Below are 22,807 nucleotides of genomic sequence, written 5' to 3'. Positions count from 1 at the left end.
AGTTGGAGACATCCAGCACGCTATAGGAGGACCGTAAAGCGGGGAGATGCTTTTCCCTCCCTGAGGATTTGCCTGTTTTGCTTGTTGGGGTGTGGGCGGCCTCCCTGGCTGCATATGAGGGGCACTTGGCTGCCACCAATGCAGAACCCCAGGTGATGCTGAAGTCTTGGGCCTAGCGGGTACACGTGGCATGGCAGTATTGAGGGGCTGTCATGGTGCCTCCAGAGACTTCTGGGGGACAGGCTCCTGGAACTCTAGTGGAGCCTGCCTTGGTCCATTCCAAGTTTGCTATAACCCTGCTATTGGAGGAGAGGAGTGGGCAGGGACAGAAAGCTGACCTTCTTGTCATCCTTGGATGGCCTATTTTCACAGGCCATGGGTACCATGGACAATGGGAAGGGGGGGGCAGAGCATGTAGGACCCCTGGACATGGGTGACATGTGAACACATTCCTGAGACCAAAGAGGCCACGGCTCTTGGCCAGCTCACCACGGTTGTGGCAGTGTCGTGGTGTACAGGGCAGTGTGCGGTCTAGTCTCAGGTCCATGTCACACACGTGGTGGCCAGTAGAGTGGGCCCAGGAGTAGTTGAGGCAGGGGCCCAGGCAGCACTGAGATCATGGGTAGGGCCGCTTCTCAAAGATGGAGGGGACAGGGCAGGTTGGGGCATACAGGTCTGGGCACAGGTGGCACCAGAGCAGTGGTGTCTGGGTTGGAGAGGGAGGCTGTGGCTAGAAGGCTCTTCTCTCTCCTGGTCACGGAAGCGCAGACCTGGTTCTAGCTGGTGCCATGTGGTTTTGGAAGCCCACAGGGCTGAGCGCTTCAAGGCCAGGACACTGGTTGGAAGCGTTGGCAGCATTGGTGAGCCAGGCCGCTAGGGCAGACATCGCTGACTTCCAGGGAGCTCGACTTGAGCCTGGCTGTGTTCAGACGGCTCCCTGTGCCTGTGTCCTGTCCTCATTTTGACTTGATGGCCTGTGTGGATAGATACCCTGTTCCCACATACGGTCATGCCGAGGCGCAGGGGGAGGGGAGAGATAACGCAGCCCCCACTTCCTTCACGTGCTCTTGGCCTTCTGAGGTCTCCTCCTTGCCCCCACACCTGAGGCTCCACCTTCTGGGAACACGTGGGTTTTGACCAGACCAGTAATCAACTCAGGCCAATACCTCTGGCCTGGGGTGGGGGTGGGGAGCTCTGCTGACTTTGGATGATGGGGGTGTAGACACATGACACGCAGTGGGTGGTGGCGGCCCCATCTGGCACAATGACCAGCAGAGACCCACAGACGGAGCCCCATGGCTCTCCCTGGTGGGCAGGCTGTACCCTCATGCTTACATGAGGGCTGGGGTGTTTGCTGGGCCTCTGGACACATTCATAGCTGGTTTGCTGAAGGACCACACAGCTGGCTGCCTCTCTTCCCCAAGACTGGCTGGACACCACTCACCCACCCACCCTCTGCAGAAGTCCTTGGTCTTGCTAATAGAAAAAGAATGGGACCACGTGAAGCTGCTCTGTGTAATGACAAGCCTGAGCTAGCAGAGGAATCCCAGTCACGATGCCTCAACGTATCCATGGCAACCACCACCTCTTCCTTTCCACCCAGGCCCAGGGGGGCTAGATACAGTGGCCCTGTCCTGGGGCATTCACTTATAGCCATCTTGGGACCAGACTGTTCCACCCCAGGGGACTGGGGATGCAGAAGCCATGACTGCACAGCCCCGTGGGGCCAACACGCACCCCTCAGCCCCGCCACGCACTCTACCTAGCAGAGGGCGCAGTCAATTCTCACAGCTTTACTCTTTATTAACACTTTGCTGCTTGTCACTGCTCTGAGCTTCACTGCAGTTCCATGTCTTGTCAGTCCTTTTCAACTCTCATTTTGGTAAAATAAATAGAGACAATGAACTCTAGGCCAGCGCTCTCTTGAGCCTTGGTTAGTTCCATGATTGAATTTTCGCATCAGATCTGTGAAGGCCCAGTCCGTGGGCAAGATGCAAGCGCTGCAGTTCCACTGGGGAGGGAGTCGACCCCCACCCCTCAGATGGCCCTGTGCTGCCCAAGCAGAACCACCAGCTAGACAGGGACTGAGCTGGACCTCACTTGGAGTTCAGCTGCTGGAAGGTCCCGGCGTGTCCCTGACTGGAGTGCCCTGCAGAGATGGGCAGCTGGGCTCCTGGGGCTGTGAGGTGGCTCTAAGGCCTCCCTGACTCCAAGCTGCTGCCTGGCCCGGCCAAGGGGATGAGCCCCTCCCGGTACAAGGGTCTCCTGTCCTACTTGTCCAGCCCCCTCTGGCCCTGTGGTCAGCCCGGCACTGCCTGCATGGACCCTTTCACATGGGTGATGCTCCTGACTCAAACAAGTCCGCTGCCCACAGCGCAGGGACCCAGCCTCTGCCCTAACTGTCCCCACCCGTGTCACTGGACTCCTGCTGGCAGGACTCATTAAGTCACTTTGTCCTCTGAAAGATCCTGATTCCCAGGGAAAACGGAAAATGCTTTTCAAATCGTCATTACTGTGCTGTGCCCGTTTGTGTGCGGCTCCTCAGCAACGCTGTGCTCCGGCCAGGGCGGAAATGGCGATGGCCTCTCGCCTGCGTGTGCACAGACACATCCGGACACACCAGACACCGCTGAGACGCTGTCACGTCACAGACTGCATGGCGCAGCCTGCGCTACACCATCAGTGGGCTGTTGCTGCCCACATGCCTCTAGGGTGCAGCGCGGTCTCTGAACGTCTGTGTCTGTGTGACGAGTGTGAGGCCAGCACGTGACAACACGTGCGGCAGGCCACAGTGCCCACACATGTGCAGGTGTGAGACTGCGGGCCTGCATGTGTGCGCACAGACGGGAGGACCAGGGCACACACATGTGCTTGGGCATGGATGGGGAGGCTGCGTGCCTGCATGCGTGTGTGCCTGTGCGTGGCACACACAGGGAGCTGTGGCCTCTGCTACTGCCCTATGGGAGAGAAGCACTTGAGAACGACATTGCCCGGCAGGCTGAGGCTATAGCTAATTCTACAGACCTGCCTCACCTGTCCAGAGCCACAGAGCCCTTTCCTCTAACCAGATCCTGTGCAGGAGGGGCCCCTTCCTCACACCATAATATGCCCAGGGAAGACGTGGGTGTGCTGGGCTGCCTGCCTCAGTGCCCTAGGAGGGCCAGGCTCAGACTCCACACTCGGGGAGCGGGAGAGGCCTCCCCTCCCCTCCCTCAATTGGTCGTCCATTCCTAGTACTGCCCAGCCTACTCGGAGGGGCTCCCGTCCACACTGAGAGGACAGCGGGGCTGGGCCGTGGCTCCTCAGGAGCCCCACACGCAGCTTTTCTACAGGGCTCCGTCTGTCCTGTGACTAATGCTTTGACCACACGGAGACACCGAATGTATCCCTTTGTAAAGCCTCAGAAGGAAATGGGACAGCACAGGGCCAAGATGCACACTGAGAGGCATCATGAGGTCCTTGGTGCCTGGGTGCTGGTTCTTTTGGGAAGCAGCGTCAAACCCTCCCCTGCTCTGGACTTGTACATTACAGTGAAGACAGACAGAAAGACGTGCAAGCCCCTCCTCAGCTGGCCACGGCCACGTCAGGAGCTGAGGTTTGCAGGGTGGGCAGTGGTTTGGTTCACTATGTACAGCAGAGGGTGGCTGCAGCCTGGCTGGGGTCCTGGGTGTCGCTATCTGACGCGCTTCTCCACAGAGTACACAGAGATGTAGTAGTCATTGCTTCCAACTGCCAGATGAGGCTGAGGGAGAGAGCAGACAAGCGTGTGAGCTGGGCGGGCCTCTGCTACGGCAGGAGCTGTGGCGCGGGACCTAGAGGAAGGGTGCAGGCTGCCTGTACTGCGCCCAGCTTTAGCCGGGAGGCATTAACCACCATAACACCTCCCAACTCTACACAGAAATGAAGGCCATTTACTGCCAGATTCTAGCAGGGACGATGTATCATTCAATTCCATTACAGGCAATTTGCATACTACCCATAATTCCCTGCAGCGTCTTTTCAGGATTTCTCCACTGGGAAGGCTCTGGGACCCTGACGCTGTGCACTTCAGCATCTATACACGGGCTCCGTGAAACCCACTCTGCAAAGCCCTAGCCAATCTAACAGCCCACGCCAGTGACAACTGTGGAAGGGTGCCCGGGACACTCATCTCCTGCTCCTTCGCCCCCAAACCAGAGGACACCGCCGCTGCCTTTCCCTCTGTGTCGTCTGTTTTTAACCCGAGTATTCAGAATTGAGTTTGCTTTCTAGGGGGCAGGGGGACGGTTTTATGGAGACCTCAGGCCTATCTCAGTTCTTTATGTTCTGGAGCTAGGAAACAGGGGCCCAGGCTTCCGTGGCCCCCCAGAAACCCAGAGGTGAAGGTACAGACCCAGTGTGGGTGGAAAGCCAAGCAGCTGATGGCGCCGACTCGCTGGCCCATAAAGCCGTCATAGTACTTGATGTTGTTGATCAGCTCTCCGTTTCCATTGTAGATGGCTGTGAACTGGTTCATGGAGCCACTGTGGCGGGGAGGAAAAGATGCTCAGAATATTGGCTTCTGTCTCCCAGTGGCATGGGAGGAAACAGGCCAAGGGGGTTGGCTGGGGACAGGCAGTATGCCGCACGTGGGGCCACAGGCCAGGAGGTCCACCCGAGTGTCGCCCTGAGGTAGGAAGAGGGCAGGTGCTTGTTCTCATGGCTGGAGGAGGCAGGAAGAGACCTTCTGTTTTTAATTTCACGGTAGTACAGTTACACCTCTAAGTTCTGCTCCTTCAAAAGCACCGAGAGAACTAAGCCCAGTGCTGTGCACTCTGACAAGGTTCTCTGCTCAGAAGTAGGGGTGACATGGAGGCAGGGTACCTACCAGGCGATCAGGTTTGCTTGGGGATGGATGTCGAGGGCTGTCAGCCCCTTCACAATCTGCATTACGTTCACAGACTCAGGCATCCGAGGATCAAAGAAGCGCACGTCTCCATTGACACTGTGAAAGAGGGCCATAGTTGACGCTTGCTGGTGTCAGCCTTACGGATATCACCTGGCCTCACGAGAGGGACCTGGCCCTGGAGGACGGCAGCACTGCCCATGCGAAGTCTCATGCCCATTTGCACACGCTGCTAAGGACAAACCATGTAGACTCCCAGCCCCCCATCAAGGGCCTCCTGGGTGGTGCCCACAGTCCCCCACCCTGCCACCCTATTGGCATCAGCAGTCAGGGCTCCCGGCAAGCTGCCCCTCGTAAGTTGGGAAAGGCCTGGACTGACACTGAAGACAGACCCTGTGCTGGCTCAAAGCAGGACACAGCAGCAGGGTTAGAGAAGAGGCGGGAGCAGAGTTCAGGAAGTGGAGCCCATGAGGACAGAGGAAGATGGCAGAGGGAGCCTGGTGGATGCCCAGCCCCACAGGGAGGCCAGGTTGCCCCCTTGCCTGGGTGGGTAGCCTGTGCTTCAATGCCCATTCCAGGAGCCACGTTTCACTTCATGGCATAGATCTGAAGGAATGGAGGCTTCATAACAGTAAATTATGCTTTGCTGTCTCTTTAACAGGCAAATAAAGATTCGCTGCTCTCAGCACAGTATTTACTGAGCAGCAGGCCTGAATTTATGTGCTGGCTGGTGACAAGGCAGTCTGCTGGGGCACCCAGCCTGCTTGGGAATGTGCTGCCAGGGGCACCTTGCTTTGCTGCCCCCGCGTCTACAGGAGGGACACATCTGCCTGCTCATCTCATTCAGACACACGGACACACCCTCTCTCTCTCTCCCTCCCTCCCTCCCTCCCTCCCTCCCTCCCTCCCTCCCTCCCTCCCTCCCTCTCTGCACTTTGACCTTTCTGGCCAGTCACAGAGCAGAGTCAATTACTGCTCTGAAATGCCACAGTCCCTAGCTGTTTAAACATCAAGGACATATTTATATGGAGGGGAAACAATGTTTTCACAGCCAATGTCTTGTGCCTGTGTTGCTCCTTACCTCACGCTCACGATGCGGCCCTCAGGGTGCTTCTGCAGGAAGGCCTTTACCACCCACGCTGTGTGCTCTCGGTACGTCATGACCCGGCTACAGGAGGAAGGTGCTGTCAGGATGGGCCCAGCCCCGTGGTGTGAACTGGCCGCCCTCTCCCTGCGCAGAGCCTCAGGAGGTGCCCAGGCTGGAGGCACAGCCAGGCTGTTCTAGACCACTCCCCACATCTGTCTAGCCTCCAATTCCTTAGTTCTGGCCTTGAAGTCTGGGTGCTATCTTGGGATGAGGAAGGCCTACTAGACCCGCCTGAGATGGGAACTCAGGGAGAAGGTCATTCTGTCCCTCTGTCTTCTCTGGGAGGAGGCCACAGGGCTGTCAGACAACTGCAGCCCAGGTGCTGCCTTCCTGCCAGAGGTCAGAGCCCCACTGTAAACTGAAGACACTTCACGCTCACAGAGGAACCTGGACCCTACCCTGGCAGTGGGGTGGCCTCTGCCATCTTTTGTTTAGTTTTTTACGAGACAGGGTCTCTCTGTATTGTTTTGGAGGCTGTCGGTCCAGCCCGGCCTCAAACTCACAGAGATCCGCCTGCCTCTGCCTCCCGAGTGCTGGGATTAAAGGCGTGTGCCATCTTAAACAGCACTGAGGAGAAGAGAGTTGTGACAGTTACCATTCACTGAGTGCCATCCTCCTGTCATAGACGCGGATGGAGCCATCGCCCAGGCCAGCCACAATGAGTGAGCGGTGGGAATCGCAGGACAGACTTGTCACACAGCTGTCAGCACCGGTGGGGATATCCTAAGCCCAGGGGAAAAAGAGCAGTGAGAGGGGCCTCTAGCTGGCTGCAGTGTCCTTTGTGGACACAGCCATTTCTTTCAGATAGGCCGAGGGCACTGGGTTGAGGGTAGTGCAGGCCTACAGGGCTTCAGGCGTGAGCTGATCTGCCTGTGTGTCTGCCCTGAGCCTATGCCTACAGGCCAGGCTGAGCAGAGCCTGTGAGCCCGGGCCTGGGCACAGCCCGGAAGGCAACTGTGGGGATGCCTGGCTCTTGGTGCCAATTAAAGTTTCCAGCAGTATCTCCCTTTCCTGAAAAGAAAGACAAAGCACATTTTGGCAGGGAGGGAGCCTCGTTAGCTCTCTCTTCAAACCCTAATTAGTCAGGAAGAGCTGAGGAGCTGCTTCCCTGCTCCCCTTGGTGCCGTAAATACTGCAGAAGGGCAGGGGTGATGAATGGGAGTAAGAAGTACAGGGAGCTGGAAATGGGTCTCAGAGGGGAACGTGCTCTCTCATCAGATGGGGCAAGCCTGAGAGGACCTCAGGGGAATTGGGGGGTTCTGAATGGGGAAAATTGTTAAAGAGCCATGTCCCCTCCTTTGCAGCTGACTCAGTGACACCCAGGGAGGCACTGCACCTGCACAGTCCCCAGAAACAGGACAAGCAAGCACTGTCTCCCATATGGGCAGGGACCCTGAAGGACAGACAGTGTCTGGTGGCACTGTGGGGCGTGAGGACGCCATGGAGGCATTCTAGCGGGTGTTGATGGGCAGACTCAAGTCACTCCTGCCTGTCTCCGCCCCTCTGCTCTGCAGATGTCCACAACTGTCCATGAGCCCACTCTGGCAGGGCAGGCTGGAGAATGCTGAGGGCAGGCTCTGCTCTGTGGCTCACTGGGTGCTGGGAAAACACATCCCTCAGCTACCTAGGTGATGTCCTTACAGTATCTGTGATTTTGCCTTGGACCCACAGGAGGTAGGAGCAAGTGAACTCTGGCAAGGAAGCCCAGGTATCTGAGGCAAAACCTATTAATGTGAAAAATTTGGAACTTACAAAATAGGATTATGTTTCAAAAACAATCTTGAAAATGACAGATGATTTAAGCAGGGGCTGAGCTCCAGCTCAGGGACAGCACACAGATGTCTTCTGCGTCCAGCACCACAGGGTAAGTAAAGACATAGACGGCCAAACAACCAGCCGTTCTCATTTAAGACAGTTCACCCTACTGATTTCTGGTAGTTCCTAACTTGCATGGAGAAAACAGTATTTGGAGATAATTTGGATTAGCACAGACTTAATTATGCAGGGTCAATCATTGTGCATCCAGAGGTAATTAGCTTCTCTCGCCTAGCAGCAAGATGCCATCACCCCCGCCCGCCTCCCTGTAGACAGACAGCTTGGGCAGCAGGCACTGACTGTGCTTGCCTGGCGGCCACAGGTCTTAGTTCTCTTTGACAGGGATGGGTCTGTTTTGTGGAGTGAGGGCATGGGGACTCTGGGGTTACCTGCACTTTCGTCTCACGGTCAGTGTCCCAGATTCGAACAATGCGCACGTCCCCTGAGCTCATGAGGAGGCCGGTTTCTTGTTCCCAGTCTACCACCATCCCAGCTCCTGGGGAAACACAGTGGTCACTATGTCAAACAGTGGCTCAGCCATCCAGGGACATCCCAGGCATGCCCCTCAGTCATGTAAGGCTAGGCTGGTGCAATAATGTTCAGATGAGCACTGTGCTCTCCCAAGACCTTATACGCTCTACCCATCCATGCACTGAGTCACAGAACTCAGACCCTGTCTAAATACATCTTCTGCAACTCTGAGGCACAAAGTGTGCAGGTCACCTTTCAGTGGCTTCCAGGCCAAGTCAGAACGCCAAGGTCATAGTTCTCTTTGGAAAAGCAGGGAATTTCTACAGGCCACGGGCCACTTGTCCCCAAGCACAGGGTGAGACACCGAGGAGACTGTCCTGACTGCTAGGATGGAGATGAGTGACAGACTCAATGCAATGAGCTCTCAGCTGGGTGCAGTAGCTTGTGTCCACCATCCCTGCTACTGCGGGACTGAGGCAGGAGAACAGCCAGTAGGCAGCTCCCCCAAGGTCACTCTGTCCACATGGCGTGGACCTCCCTCCATCAGAGCAAAGTGCTTATAAAGTGAGCCTCTGTACCCAAGGTCCAAGGCAACAAAGCGCTGATGCTCAAGTCCTCTGGTAGAGTGGATGCGGGTACCCATGGGCTGTTAACTCAGCCGAAGCCAAGGAGGCAGGAGCTAGTTCATCTCTGGTCCTCATTGCTGCAGGAGGCTCATGGCCACAGACACACCACCTCCTGAAGCATGACTGAGGGCCAGCCACAGCAGGCAGTCCCTGAGCATTTCTTGGGAAAGCTGACACCACACGTGGACCCTCTGGGCTTCACTCATTTTTTCATCTCAGACAGCTGAGACTTCTACAAGGAAACCACAGGCCACTCAGGCTTCCTTTCCCATAGTTCTGGAGGCTACAGGTCCCACTGGCTCAGGCAGGTTTGAGTGTGTCTGGACTTCTCCAAGATGGAGATTACCATTCAGTGGTCCTGGGATAGCACTCAGCCTTCCCAAGTCACATTTGGCTACCCACAGTGCTGCCTACAACTTGGCCAACTGAGAACATGGTGAGCACTGGAATCCCTGAGGGTTACCTACTCTTGTGGTTTCTAGGGGTGACCACTGGATGATTTTGTAAACACGGAAGTGAATGGGTGTCCTGGAGGCATCAGAACTATGTCTTTCGCAGTTCTAGATGGCCTTCTCCTGAGCAGCCAAGGCCCCACCTTGTACTATCTGTAGCATGTCTAGGAGCTCAACCCACCTCGTGTGGTTGGTAGCATGTCTGAGAGCCCCTGCCATGCAGTAACCATCTCTGGATTCTTTTCCAAATCAGCAAAATTCTTCCAGACCCTGATGGCGCCATCGTCTAGGGAAGGAGAAAGGCAGTGTAAGCCCGTGCCCTGGAGGTGCAGCCCCATCAATCCCTGTCTCCAAGACACAGATGCAGCCTTCTGGATGCCTCGTCTTGCGATTCTGATGTGAGCAGTCAGTAAAGCCAGCTGTCAGGGGAGACGGTGCCGTGGCAGATCCCAGCACTGGACACCACAAGCCCCATGTGCATGGCTTGACTGCATGGCCACTTACCTCTCCCAGAGCCAGCAGCAGGGGCCACGCTCTCTTCCAAACAGAGAGGCTGTGTGAGAGCTGAGTCACTTCCCTGACTCTCAGTGTGAAACTCAGCTTTTGCAGAGGTAACAGCTTTGGGGCCCCCACCCTTGTCTGCACTGCCCTCGGTGTTCTGCACACCCGTCAGCCTGACCTAAGGTCAGGAGAGGATGGCTGCTTGGCTCTCTGCCAAAACACTACTGCTCAAAAATGAGCATGGTACTAAGATATGTCAGGCGAAAGACCAAACAAACAAGAAAACAGAGTGAGAGCCGTCGCGGTTTCTGAAACACTCCTCCTCACCACCCACAGGAAGCAGGAAGCTGGCCTGCAAAGATGGAGAGACCTGGCCTGGGAGCCTTCATGGTCATTGGAGGAGGGAACAGCATGGCCCTTGTGGGCATTATGGCCTAGGCTGTGCTTCCTTGGGGCCCATGTGGGTCCCCCATGAAGGTTAGGAAGGCACAGGCTGACATGGCATTTCCTGGTCGTGGAAAGGCCAGGGACACTTGATGAAAAGACAGTCCTAGAGTCCTGACTAACACCCTAACTTGCTTGTATTCAAGCCCTTTTCCTCACAAATGTCATTCTTCAGAATGACAGGGATCCACACAGACAGGAAGGACAGACAGAAGACGCATGTTCCTCAGGCCTGGGCCCACATCAGTCCCGCTCACCTGTGGCTGTCAGCAGCAAGGAGCAGTCCTGGCCATTCAGGTACTCCATGGCGGTGACTCTAGTGTACCGAGGGTTGCCATTGTGGAAGTAGTCCAGCTTCTCTCCTTTCTCCCAGTCCCAAAAACTTGAAGGAATAAGAGGAGACAGAAAGACAGTCACCAGGGAAACACAGCCCAAACCCCAGTAGGATACTGCTCACGAGGAAGCTGCAGTCAGAGCAGAAACTGGCCAGTGTGGGTGAGGAGCTTGTGTCCTGCTGGCGGGAGGGTACAGTGTGGTCGAGGAAAGATGATGACTCAGCATTCTACCTCTGGTACGCTCCCCAAGTAACCCAAGGCAGGACCCCAAGATGATGGACCCTACACCTGCGTTCACAGAAACAACCCCAGTACCCTGGGCAGCGGATGGTGTGGGAGATTCATCACCAGGCCCCAAAGGAGTATGAGCCAACCTGAGCCAACCATGAGGTACAAATGAAAGAAGCCAGTCACAAAGACAAACACCATAAAAATTCCACTCTCAGGAGGTCCCTAAGGGCCTCTGTTCAGAGACAGAAAGAGGGTGGAGCTGATGGGACCTGAGGGGAGGGACTAGTGTCCACTGTGTGGTTTTCTTTTTTTTTTTTTGGTTTTTCAAGACAGGGTTTCTCTGTGGCTTTGGAGGCTGTCCTGGAACTCGCTCTTGTAGACCAGGCTGGCCTTGAACTTACAGAGATCCGCCTGCCTCTGCCTCCCGAGTGCTGGGATTAAAGGCGTGCGCCACCAACGCCCGGCCCACTGTGTGGTTTTCTTAAGGCAGCTGGAGAATATTCTGGAGGAACTGGCAGGGTTAGCCTTCGTAGTATGCATGTGAACTGACAGCAAATGGTTAAGAAGGCCAGTTCCTGTAATACACAGTTTACCGAAGAAGAAGAAGAAGAAGAAGAAGAAGAAGAAGAAGAAGAAGAAGAGGAGGAGGAGGAGGAGGAGGAGGAGGAGGAGGAGGAGGAGGAGGAGGAGGAGGAGGAGGAGGAGGAGGAGGAGGAGGAGGAGGAGGAGGAGGAGGAGGAGGAGGAGGAGGAGGAGGAGGAGGAGGAGGAGGAGAAGAAGAAGAAGAAGAAGAAGAAGAAGAAGAAGAAGAAGAAGAAGAAGAAGAAGAAGAAGAAGAAGAAGAAGAAGAAGAAGAAGAAGAAGAAGAAAAAGATCTACAGGTCTGCATTGTATAAGCTATGAGCCCACTGAAGTGGACAGTGTCCTCATTACAGCAGGTCAGAAATTCTCTCTCAGGGATCCTCTGCCACCCATTTGCTTCTGTCCTTTAGTGACGCAGCCCAGGTGAGGGCCAGGGTTGGGTGGGAGAAGACACCAGGGTGAACTGAAGCCATGCCTACCAGATGCTGTCCTTGTCGGCGACAGCTATGCAAGGCGTGAAGGGGTGGAATTTGACCACAGAGGGCACTCCAGGGTTCCTGTTCAGAAATATCTGATCATCCAGTCTGGTGATGCCTATAAGAGAAAATGAAGCCAAGTTCTTATCTACAACAACGCCGGCATTACCTTTACTAGATAGAGCCAAAGCAGGGGGACAGCAGGGACCAGAGAGAAGGGAAGCACACACTGAGGAAAAGGGGACCCAAAGCTCCTGGCAGAGCTAGGCACGGACATGCCTCTGATAAATGCTTGTTACACTATGCATAGCAATATTCACGGCAGAGGAACCTCTGAGACTCTAGAGAGTGCTAAGAACGTCAGGGTGAAGGAGGGTGTGGCTACCACCACTCAAGACCCAGTTAAGGCCCAGGGTCTTCAGTCTGGGAGGTCCTACACATCAGCTGGCTTCTCAAGAGTCAGAAAGCAGCTAAGGATGCAGAGTCCAGGCAGCTGCACACATGGTATGGTGGGCAGTGAAGTCTACTCAGAGTAAACAGCGCTTCACAGCTGCAGCACCAAGGAGGGAACGCAGCACCCGCCTTGGCCCTAGACACTGGCATGGGCCTCTGGGTATCAGGTGGGGGGTGCTTCAGGGACTGCACATCTTTTCATCCAGTGAACACAGCACTTGGGTGGACAGAGGACAGCTCTCTGGTCTAGCCAGGAGGCCCTGTGATCCTATGCAGAGTGGGGGCTTAGTGCTAGCAGAGACCAGCTCTCATGCAGCCCTGAGCTGGGCTCCTTCCCTTGCTGCACAGGGGGCTCTAGGACAGCGACACTGAGAGTCACACTGTTCAGCCAGGTGGGGCTGCTCTGCAGACAGCGTCTGCCTTCCGGTTCCTCTTTGCAGGCACCGGGTAAAGAGGGAAAAGACTGGAGGGGAGTGGTGCTGGAGGAGGAGGAAGCCCTGGTTTGCAGTGGTTCAAGTCTATAGTCTGGGGCGCCCTCATTCTCAGTTACGTTTTTCTTGCTGTTGTTGAGGACTCCAGGATAAAGTTCCGAGCACTGGAAGGTGAGAGAAATACTCTACCAGCTGATGCACTCTGCATATATGCAAACAGCAGTGCTCATGTCGTGGTGACTTAGGGGAAGCCAATGACAATCAGGGACTTGAAGAATGCCAAGTGGTCTGTGCTCGTCCCCATCTCCTGGGGCCTGACGCACACCTTTGCAGTCAGCTGCATCCAACCTCGAGGCAGCATTTCCCACCTCTCTTGCTGACACAGACCAGTACACACCCAGTTGTCCGACAAAGGCTTGTACTGAATCTAGAAACTGAACCTGGGCGCCCGGCAGAATGAACTGCTCAGCCTGAGCTGCCTGTGTCTCCATCATTCACTAACTTCTCTTTCAGGTTATGTGAGTGCTCTACCACCAAGCTACTGCACCTGTGTTTGTGTGCGTTTCATACACATATCTCCTTTTCACAAAGACTACTTGTCCTGTGTGTGTGTGCGCGCGTGCGCACGCACGTGTGTGAGCGCTCACAAGTGCGTGTTAGAAGTTAACCTTGGGAATCATTCATCAGGAGCTATCATCCTTGGTTTTAAAACAATGGTTCACCAATTATGCTAGGCTGGCCGTGTCTGCTTTGGCAGTGCTGGGATTACAAACATGTAGTATAGTGCCTAGCTTTTGATATGTGGGTTCTGGGGCTTAGACCCAGGTTCTCGTGCTCGTGTGGTGAACACTTTACTGAGTGAGCCGTCTCCCAGCCCCGCCTGTCTTTGTACTCTGAAGGTACGCCTCGGTTCTGAATAGAGATGCCAGTTGGTGTTGCCTCGCAGCCGGGACCACGAGGCCCCAGACGTGGAACTGTGTGGGCCTAGTTCCAAACTCAGGACACTTCGCCACCCTAGCCGCCCTGGCCTGGGGTCCTGGGGTTCTAAGGAGACACCATCTAGGAGTGTGTAGTAGACAGGTGTGCAGAGAGGGCGCTGTGGACATCGTGCTTGCCAGCCGCACACGTCTGAGCAGTGGCTGCTGGGCCGCGCACAGAGAGACCAGCACCTGCGAGGGGGCATGAGGAGTCCACAGTGGGAGCAGTGAGTCCTTCTGCACCACAGGCCCCCAGGGCCTGCGTCATAGGTCTGGGGACACAGGCCAGGATGTGCAGGAAGAGAGGAACTGAGTGAGGCAAGTCTGAGGCTGGCGCTTGCACGGGAGCGACAGCCTGTCTTCTGGGGCTCAGTTCTAATTGAACACGTAACTGGTCATTGTTTTCTAAAGTTCAGAGGACAGGGAGGAACTCGGAAGAAGGTCCGAGAATGACCCCACTGACCGTTAGTCATGGCTGCCTCTGTGAGAAAAACCACTTGGCCACTACTGGTTCTCATATAATCAGAGCCATGGAACTGCACCCTGGGTGGTGGGGCAGCCTCTCTGCACTCCTGACTAGATGAAGGGCCCCGGTCTCGGGGTGAGGTGATCTGGCCCTCATTCCTGCTGCACTTGGGGTGCTCCTGATCCTAGCATGGCCTCCAGGCCTGAGTGTGTACACACTATGCAATCTACTGAAAGGAGCTTGCTCTTGGGACTCTACAGCACACACACTGTCCTTGGCTGATCGGTAACATTTCCCCCATGCAGGGAGCAAGTGTGGCGGCATGCTGTCAAGGCTGGGAAGGGGCTGGTGATAGCATTGTTGTCGAGGTTTGGAGGGATGGAGCCAGGGTCACTTTGAGAACATCCCAGGTGATCAGTGAGATGTGGGTCCCCAGGGCCTGGAAAGGGCTTGCACCCCCACCCCCTTCTGGACATGCCAAAGAGCAGAAGTGATGCTTCTTGGAAGGTCATCGGCCAACAGAGACCCCAGGGCAGGAATGTCCTTGAGGGGAAACCCTCCCCATGAGGTGGCCTCCTCTTCCCCATGCCATTCCTCCCTGTTCCAGCTGCCCCCACCAGTCAGCGTGCTAGTCTGCAAGAGCAGCACACCGTGCCTTGGGGGCGGAAGGGGACCGGCCAGGTCCTGAGTGTGTCTGGCAGAAGACCTGGGGGGTGGCGCTGTGCACTTACCCTTCTGGATGACCTGCTGCGCCTGCTTTCTGACTCTAGTGTTCCTCAGGAACCGCCACTCGCGTTCCTTGCGGATCTGGCTCTCCAGGTCATGCTCTTCAGGGATCTTTAAGGACAGAAAATCCTACATTAGGCTCAGCAACTAGAAGACAGCCACTTCTGAGCTGATTTCAGCACTTGGGAGGCTGAGACAGGTGGAACACCATGAGTTCGAGGCCGGCATGGTCTATATGGTGAATTCCAGGCCAGCCTGGGCTACAGAGTGGACCATGTCTTAGGAAAAAACAAACAAAGGACATCATTACTGAGTACTGGAGGTCTGGATCCTTTAGTCGGGACCCTGGCTGAATCCTACTGATGGGAGGAGGTGGACCGTAGGGTGGAGTCCTGAGATCCTCCAGCAAGCGGAAACGCCTCCCAGCCATGCAGAGACACTCGTTTGTCATCATGGCTACATTGCCTTCTCTCCCCGAAGCAGGTAAACTTCACTGACTGATTTTCTTGGGAAGCGAAGTTACTAAAAATTCTCTAAACAGTAAGACCCTCCCTCCTCCTGGCTGAGAACACAGATAGAGGGCCTGTCTTGGACAGCCAGGAGACAGCTGCTTCCTGAGGGACCAGCAGCAGGAGGAAGAGCCCAGGCAGGATGGCATTTCTTCTCCAGTGTTTTATTGCTACACACCCTTCTTTTTCTTCTCAAAAACTGCAAACCCCCCCCCCCAAAACACCCAACAACAACAAAATCAACAACCACAGGGAGACACCCAACCTGGACACAGGGGAGATGTCACCACCTTCTTGTGAATGGTTATTAGTTTAGAAATAGCCCCACAGCAGCAAATGTGGGTTCAGAACCATGAGTGTCAGGTTATTTCACGACACGGCAGAGCTTATTAGAAAAGGAATGACAAATGGCCAATGACGAGGAGCAACAGTAAGAAGCAGCTTTCGACAGATCTGAGTGCAGAGAGATGCACTTTAGGGAAACCCAGTTTCTCTGGGAGCAGGTTAGGAGAGGTCTAAAACGTGCTTGGAGCAGGAAGCCAGACCTGAGGGGTGGGACCCCAGGTCCTGGTGCAGCTGACTGACTGGACGACTGTGCTGAGCTGCTGTTGCACATGTGGGGGTGGACCCAGGGCAGATTCCAGGCCTGGTCTCCAAAGATGACAAAACAGACCTAGACTAGAGGAGACGCAGGCACACGACAGCCTGAAGGGCGTCAGACAGTCTGGCACTTGCACTGTCACTGGTGACAGAACCCTGGCCCCGAGGCTCTCATGGGCGTGAGGGTGAGGGCTGTCTCTTTCACCCAGCACTTAGAAGCCAGCCATATCTTTCGGATCTGCTATACTTGTGACAGGCAGTATCGGAACCAGGTTCACAGGAGAGAGGGAGAGGGAGAGAGGGAGAGAGGGAGAGAGGGAGAGAGAGAGAGAGAGAGAGAGAGAGAGAGAGAGAGAGAGAGAGAGAGAGAGAGAGAGAGAGAGAGAGAGAGAGAGAGAGAGGAGGTAAACTACATTGTGAGAAGAAATAGGCATGGAGCCATCGGGGGAGACCAGAGTGGAGCGACCATATGAGACTGGGCAAAAGACCATCCCCCTTCTTGTGCATTTCCCCTTGTTTTATTTCCCCTTGTTTTCTCTCTCCAACCACTCATCTCTGGGCTGCACAGTTTTTCCTTTTGGTAAACAAGCACCCAGCCCTGGCTTCTGGGATCCTCTCTCTCAGCAGAGCTCCTAGAGCAGTGTCCTCAGCCTTCCTAATGCTGTGACCCTGTAATATGGTTGTTGTGGTGACCCCCAATTATTTCATTGTGACTTCCTAACTGTAATTTTGCTACTGTTACAAATCGTAATGTAAACATCTCGACCCCAAAACAGTCATGGCCTGCAGGTTGAGAACTGCTGCCCTACAGGGATGCCTAACTGTGTGACACGACAGGGATGACACGCTGATTCTGCGCCTCTTGGCTTCTCAGAAACACCAATCAGAGCTCTGGTGGCACAGGGAGCCAAGAGTCAAGGCTCAGCCCCTTTCTGGTCACAAGAACTTGGGGTACTCAAGCACTGGAGGTAAGACATGTCATGGACGCAGGTCTCGTGTGGAGTCTGGACCTTGGGGCTATGTCTTACTTTTGGTGTCTTGGGAATTAATAAGGATCAGGTGTGTCGAGTGCCTTAACTCACTGAACCAGGCTGTGCTGGATAATTTTATGTCAGCTTGACACAAGCTAAAGTCATCTGAGAGGAGGAAGCCTCAGTTAAGAAAAGATGGGGCTTCAGACAAGCCTTTGGGCAGTGGTTCTCAACCTTCCTAATGCTGCAACCCTTTAAAACAGTTCATGTGTTGCTAACCACCAACCATAAATTTTGTTGTTACCTCATAACTGTAATTTTTCTACTGTTATGAACTGTAATGTAAATGTCTGTGTTTTCCAATGGTCTTAGGTGACCCCTGTGAAAGGGTCACTCAACACCCAAAGGCGTGTGCTATGGAATAATCTTTTTGTACACCGTGAAGATGTGTCATTTGGTTTGGTTTAATAAAAAGCAGAACAGCCAATAGCTAGGCAGGATTTTCGGGGCAGACAGAGCATCGGGAAGATGAAGGCGGAGGGAGATGCAGAAAAAAATGGAGAACAAGCAAGACATGCAGGAGAGGTAACAGCCACGAGCACATGGGTTAATATAAGTTGTAAGAGCTGGCTAAGAACAAATGTATGCTATCAGTCAAGCTTTCATGACTAATAATTGTATGGGAACACCTCTGAGGCTGGCTTCAGAGTCCTGGTGACTTATTATCACGCGCCATCCTTTCGTATGGCGCGGGTAGAGATTAACATTACAGTTTGGTCATGCGGCACACCACACATTCCATACTTGTGTAACTGCAGATATGTGTGATACCTTTAAAAGTGTGTGTGTGTGTGTTCAGAGCAAGGGAACCAGACACCAATGAAAATGGGGGACCCAGGTGATCCAGCCTCTCAGAGAGCCTCTGTTGCAGAGTCCTCAGAGTTCAACATTCGGAATAGCTTCAACGCAGTTGGCTGAGATGGTCCAGCCTCACAGACTACTTCAGCCACATTTCAGATCTGCACTTTCCATCACAAAGAGACTAGACAATAGTTAGCTCTCCCAGGACCTAACCGTTATCTTAATTTCTCAGGGTCTTCTAAAGATGTCACTGTCCCCAGAAAACAGGAAGCAGTCTAGAAAACATAATGACCACATTCCCAAGAGATGGGGTGGGTGGTTTTTGGTCATTCAATGGGTTATGGCTATTTGTCATCGTTTAAGGGATTAATTACAAGTTGTTATTGGTAATGCTCAGGAAAAAAAGCTGAACAAAGGAGATTAGATTCAGGGATCTTGTTCTGAAAAGGAAGGATATATTATTGTATCTACTTTCAAGCTGAGAAAAAACAACTACTAGTTTCAAATATTGTACACTGCTATGGATTTTTGTATATTGATACAAACTTAAGATGATTTTTGTTATACTGTATTATATGTTTCTATTTCTCTTCTTTTTCTTTCCTTTTTTCCCTCCTTTTTTAGTTTTTTGAGACAGGGCTTCTCTGTGTAGCTTTTGAGCCTATCTTGAAACTCGCTCTATAGACCAGGCTGGCCTCTAACTCACAGCAATCCGCCTGTCTCTGCCTCCCGAGTGCTGGGATTAAAGAGGTGCACTACCACCATCTGGCTCTATTTCTTGTTTAAGGGATTGTAATGTAAAGTTCTACTCCTTGAAAGCTATTTAGGATAATAAAGAAATACAGAATAATAATTAGTCACCTACAATAATCAGGTGTGTTTTCAAGGTCAGACAGAGATATATTTTAGATAGGTAAGTGATCTTCAAATACTTTAAAGACCTACAGAATATGGTACTTAAGACGTTTTAATAACTAAGGTTTTCATGACAGTGAGGCATGTCTGCTCCTGACAACACCAACCTACTCCATAAAAGGATGATGGGCATCAAAGAACCTCCATAAGGAGTTTGCTTTCATTGTGGCAAAGCTGGCCATTTGGGCAAGAAACTGCCCTCACCTCCACTGCTGATAGTATACTGTCCAAACTGGACACAAAGGAATAAGACTGACAAACTTTGCCAAGACCGGGGGGGGGGGGGTCCTTCAAAATTCCTGCTTCACAGTAAATTCTATCAGATATTCTAGGCCTGAAGGCTAAAGATAATGCCCCAACACTGCAGAGGAACCTTGGGTGACTGTCTAGGCAGCCAGCTGTCTCTGTTGTTTCTTATAGTTGCTTGCTCTGTACTCTGTCTACTTCAGGGTCACTCAGGAAATATTACATCCTTCTTGGGTCTTTAACAGGGTTGAAGACCAGACAGTTTTCCTTAGTCATGAGAGAAAGTAAATTAGGTACAAAATTTACCAAGCTAGGATAGATAATATAGTACCTTCACTAAATCTGCCACACACAAATGGACTAGATATTAAAAATGTAATTGTTGCCTGATAATTGTTCTTAATTGTATATACTTTTACTGTGTTAGAGTTAAAACCTTTCATTTTTATTTAGAAAAAAAGGGGGATATGTGCTGGGTAGTGGTGGCTTACACCTTTAATCCCAGCACTTGGGAGGCAGAGGCAGGTGGATCTCTGTGAGTTCAAGGCCAGCCTGGTCTATAGAACAAGTTCCACACAGAGTAAAGGTAAGAGAGCTACAAGAGCTAGTTAGAAACAAACCCAAGCTGTCATAATTAATATTCTGTCTCTCTCTGTCCCCACCCCCCCAGCTGGCAGCCCAAAGTAAAATTCAATTACAGGGGTTGAGGTCTGCAGGTTGCAAATGCTGCTGTAGGGCATTTTCTTTGTTAGTGATTGATGGGGGGAGGGCCCAGCCCACTATTGGTGGGGTTAGGGTTAGGCTGCTGGCCCTGGGTTCCATAAGAAAGCAGGCCATGAGGAGCAAGGGAGTAAGTGGCAGTCCCCCATGGCCTCTGTCAGCTCCTGCCTCCAGGTACCTGGCCTGCTTGAGTTCCTGTCCTGAGTTCTTGGATGGTGAACTATGATAAGGAAGTATAAGTTGAATAAACCTTTTCCTCTCTAAGTTTTCTTTGGTCATGGTGTTTCACTGCAGCAATGTTAACCCCAAACTAAGACACGGAGTTCTGTGGATCCCGGCCTGGGTTCAAACCCTGTGTAGCTGAGGATGGGCACAGCAGCTGCCTGGAGTGTCTATTTGATGAAGTCCATCATTTTGTTTGTATCTTATTAAAGGCTCTGCCTGACCCAAAGGTTAGGTACATGTGGGCACGGTTCACTCTGTTACTTGTTGGTGAGGTGTGAGGTGAGGCTTGAGGCTGTTTCTTTGAAATGTTTCTGCTGTACCGGACAGTTTTCACACCTTTGCGGAAAATCAATGGAACCTGCCCATGTGGCCGTCTCTGGGCTCTTCATTCTGCCCTGTTGATCTATGTGTCTATCCATGCTCTAGTTGTACACATCCTGATTACGAACTGGACAGTCTTGAAATTGGACAGAGTGAGTCCTGCAACTCTGCTCTACTGCCAAGTTTCTAGTTTTTGGAGCTTCATTGCTTTTCTCCATATTTTAAGCTCTTCGGTTTTTGCCATTGATCAAGGCAACACTGATTTAGTGGCCATTTAGGGAGGCCCAGCACCTGTATGCTATTGAGCATTCCCACCTAGGAACATAGCCTCTCTCATCTCTTCTACAGTATTATAATTTTCTGTATTTTTAAAAGATTTACACCTAAGTATCTGGGTCTTGTAGTGTTATGCAACTGAAGTTACTCTTCAGTTTCTAGTTGCTTCTGATAGAGATACAGGTGATTTTGTGGCGTATCTCTGTATCTGGCGAGCCTCTGATAGAGATACAGGTGATTTTGTAGCGTATCTCTGTATCTGGCGAGCCTCCTGACCTCACGTCATCCTAGCGGCATTTGCAGGCTTGGACTTCCCATGCACACAGGGATGTCTGGGGGTGGAAACAGCTTCATTTCTCCTTCCTGACCTCACTTTCTGTCTTTATGGGACTCATAGAGACCAACTGTGTTTGATTTTTTAATATATTATTTTGCATCTTAAACAAAGCAATGTTTAATTTGAAGGGGATGATGGCCCAAGATGTAGGAAGTTTGGTCATCTTATATTTTGACGCCTGTTTTGAGTGCTTTCAGAGCACTTGGGCATCTAGCTGACACACAATTAAGACTACAACTGAAAACTACTCTCAGTTTTCAATGTGCAGGAGGAGAAAATCTTCTAAGAACCCACTTCAGACTTACAGACAAATCTAAAAGCCATCTCTGCAGCATTTGCATGGAGACCGACTCACAGGCTGCCTAGGAGTAGCTGCTGCAGGTTTGGGGCCATTAGCTTGGGCACAAATCTAGTCTTGACACATTTTCCACTGCATGTAAGGCAGAGTAAACCCAGGAAGCAGTCTGACATAAAGCCAAGTCACCAAGAATGACCAAGGATAGGTGTGAGCACAGATTTTTGACTGTGCTTTCTTTGGGAAGACAGGAGAAAAGCAAAGTTGGCCCCTTTGGCTCTTCTTTTTGTTTTTTTGTTTTGTTCTGTTTAAGACAGGGTGTCTCTGCCTTCAAAGTGCTGGGATTAAAGGTACGCACCCCCACCTGGTGGGCTCTTCTGTCTCAACTGTTGCTGCCTGTACCATGAAAACACTTGGGTGTCACCTTTCAACAGCTAGCGAGGTGTAAAAGGAGTCACAGAAACCAAAGGTAAGGCCGAACGTGGCTGCGCTGCACCTGACCTATATCCCTGCAAATCCTGGCCCTCATGCTCAGGTCACAACTGGGCTAACAAATCCTATTGAGCCAAAGATGGGGACAGGATTGGGGCTTTGTGTCACTAGGCAGGGACTCCAATGAACAAGGATCAAACCCCAAGACCAGCATCAGGGACACAGGGGCAAGGAGAAGGCAGCATGAGGACCCCAGCTTCAGGAGAGAGCACCAAGGCTGTGGAACCCACATCCTAAGGTCCCACTATGGCAAAGCTCAGTACTCACCTTCATGACCGGCTGGGCAAAGTAGCGGGCACTCCAGTCGCAGAACCCAGTCTGTATTGTGGCACAAACGAAGTTCTTGTGTCCTGCGGCATCATCAGCATCGTCTGTGGTCTTGGGGTGTTTGAGAAAGAACAGAATCAGGAAGAAACGCCTTAGTCTCACTGTGCCCAGTGACGTGAGCTGTCAGTCGATGTCTCACTGTGCAGCCCAATCTGGCTTGGAAGTCCTGGTCCTCCTGCCTCCTGAGTGTCAGGATCGTATGTTCGCGCCTGGCACCCCATACTTCCTACACTTGAAAGGATGTCTAACTTATGACAAAGGCACTGTGAGCAATGCTGTGGCAGATGACCACGCTGCACTCTTCTCACTGGAATACAGAACCAGTGGTCTTCCTGCCCCAGCACTATGACTGCTGGGGTCCCCGGTGTGTGTCACTGCTCCAAGCTGAGAGACACCCTGAGCATCCCATCCCTCTCTGCTGTGCCGTGGCTCATCTGTGCGGCTCTGAGAGCCTAGGGCAGCAGTACATTCCTCTCCTGAGCCATTCTTTTCCGCTTAGTTAAAGGCAGAGCATGTGCTTGCTTGTGTGGAATAACCAAATGCTCACAAACAAGTCACCCAGAACAAGTAACACGGAGCAGTGGCCACATCATGTGTGGCTATTCACCCACAAAGGGGAGAAAGCAAATTAACTCCACATGCTTAACGTGACTCATGGAGTGGCCCAGATTAGCCAACCCAGAAGAGGGAGGAACTGCAGGAGGACCAGACCTGC

At 52.7% G+C, this 22,807-nt stretch overlaps 1 protein-coding gene across 1 annotated transcript in view; it reads right to left on the bottom strand.

Moving 5' to 3' along the window:
* Positions 1–1,785: 1,785 nt before the first annotated feature.
* Rptor (regulatory associated protein of MTOR complex 1) overlaps positions 1,786–22,807 on the bottom strand; it is a 231,918-nt gene continuing 210,896 nt past the window's right edge. Inside the window, exons 24-34 of the mRNA XM_040750158.1 lie at positions 22,033–22,143; positions 15,003–15,108; positions 11,948–12,062; positions 10,578–10,702; positions 9,557–9,661; positions 8,216–8,322; positions 6,607–6,734; positions 5,946–6,032; positions 4,847–4,963; positions 4,373–4,502; positions 1,786–3,742 (exon numbers count right to left, since the gene is read on the bottom strand). Coding sequence (XP_040606092.1) covers positions 3,674–3,742; positions 4,373–4,502; positions 4,847–4,963; positions 5,946–6,032; positions 6,607–6,734; positions 8,216–8,322; positions 9,557–9,661; positions 10,578–10,702; positions 11,948–12,062; positions 15,003–15,108; positions 22,033–22,143 — 1,200 coding nt within the window. The 3' untranslated portion in view covers positions 1,786–3,673. The remainder of the gene's footprint in view (positions 3,743–4,372; positions 4,503–4,846; positions 4,964–5,945; positions 6,033–6,606; positions 6,735–8,215; positions 8,323–9,556; positions 9,662–10,577; positions 10,703–11,947; positions 12,063–15,002; positions 15,109–22,032; positions 22,144–22,807) is intronic.

Source organism: Mesocricetus auratus, unplaced genomic scaffold (genome assembly GCF_017639785.1).
Source record: "Mesocricetus auratus isolate SY011 unplaced genomic scaffold, BCM_Maur_2.0 Super-Scaffold_100007, whole genome shotgun sequence".
NCBI classification, from domain to species: domain Eukaryota; kingdom Metazoa; phylum Chordata; class Mammalia; order Rodentia; family Cricetidae; genus Mesocricetus; species Mesocricetus auratus.
The sequence above is the reverse complement of the archived record's forward strand: the minus strand, read 5'-3'. Positions and strand labels throughout refer to the sequence as shown.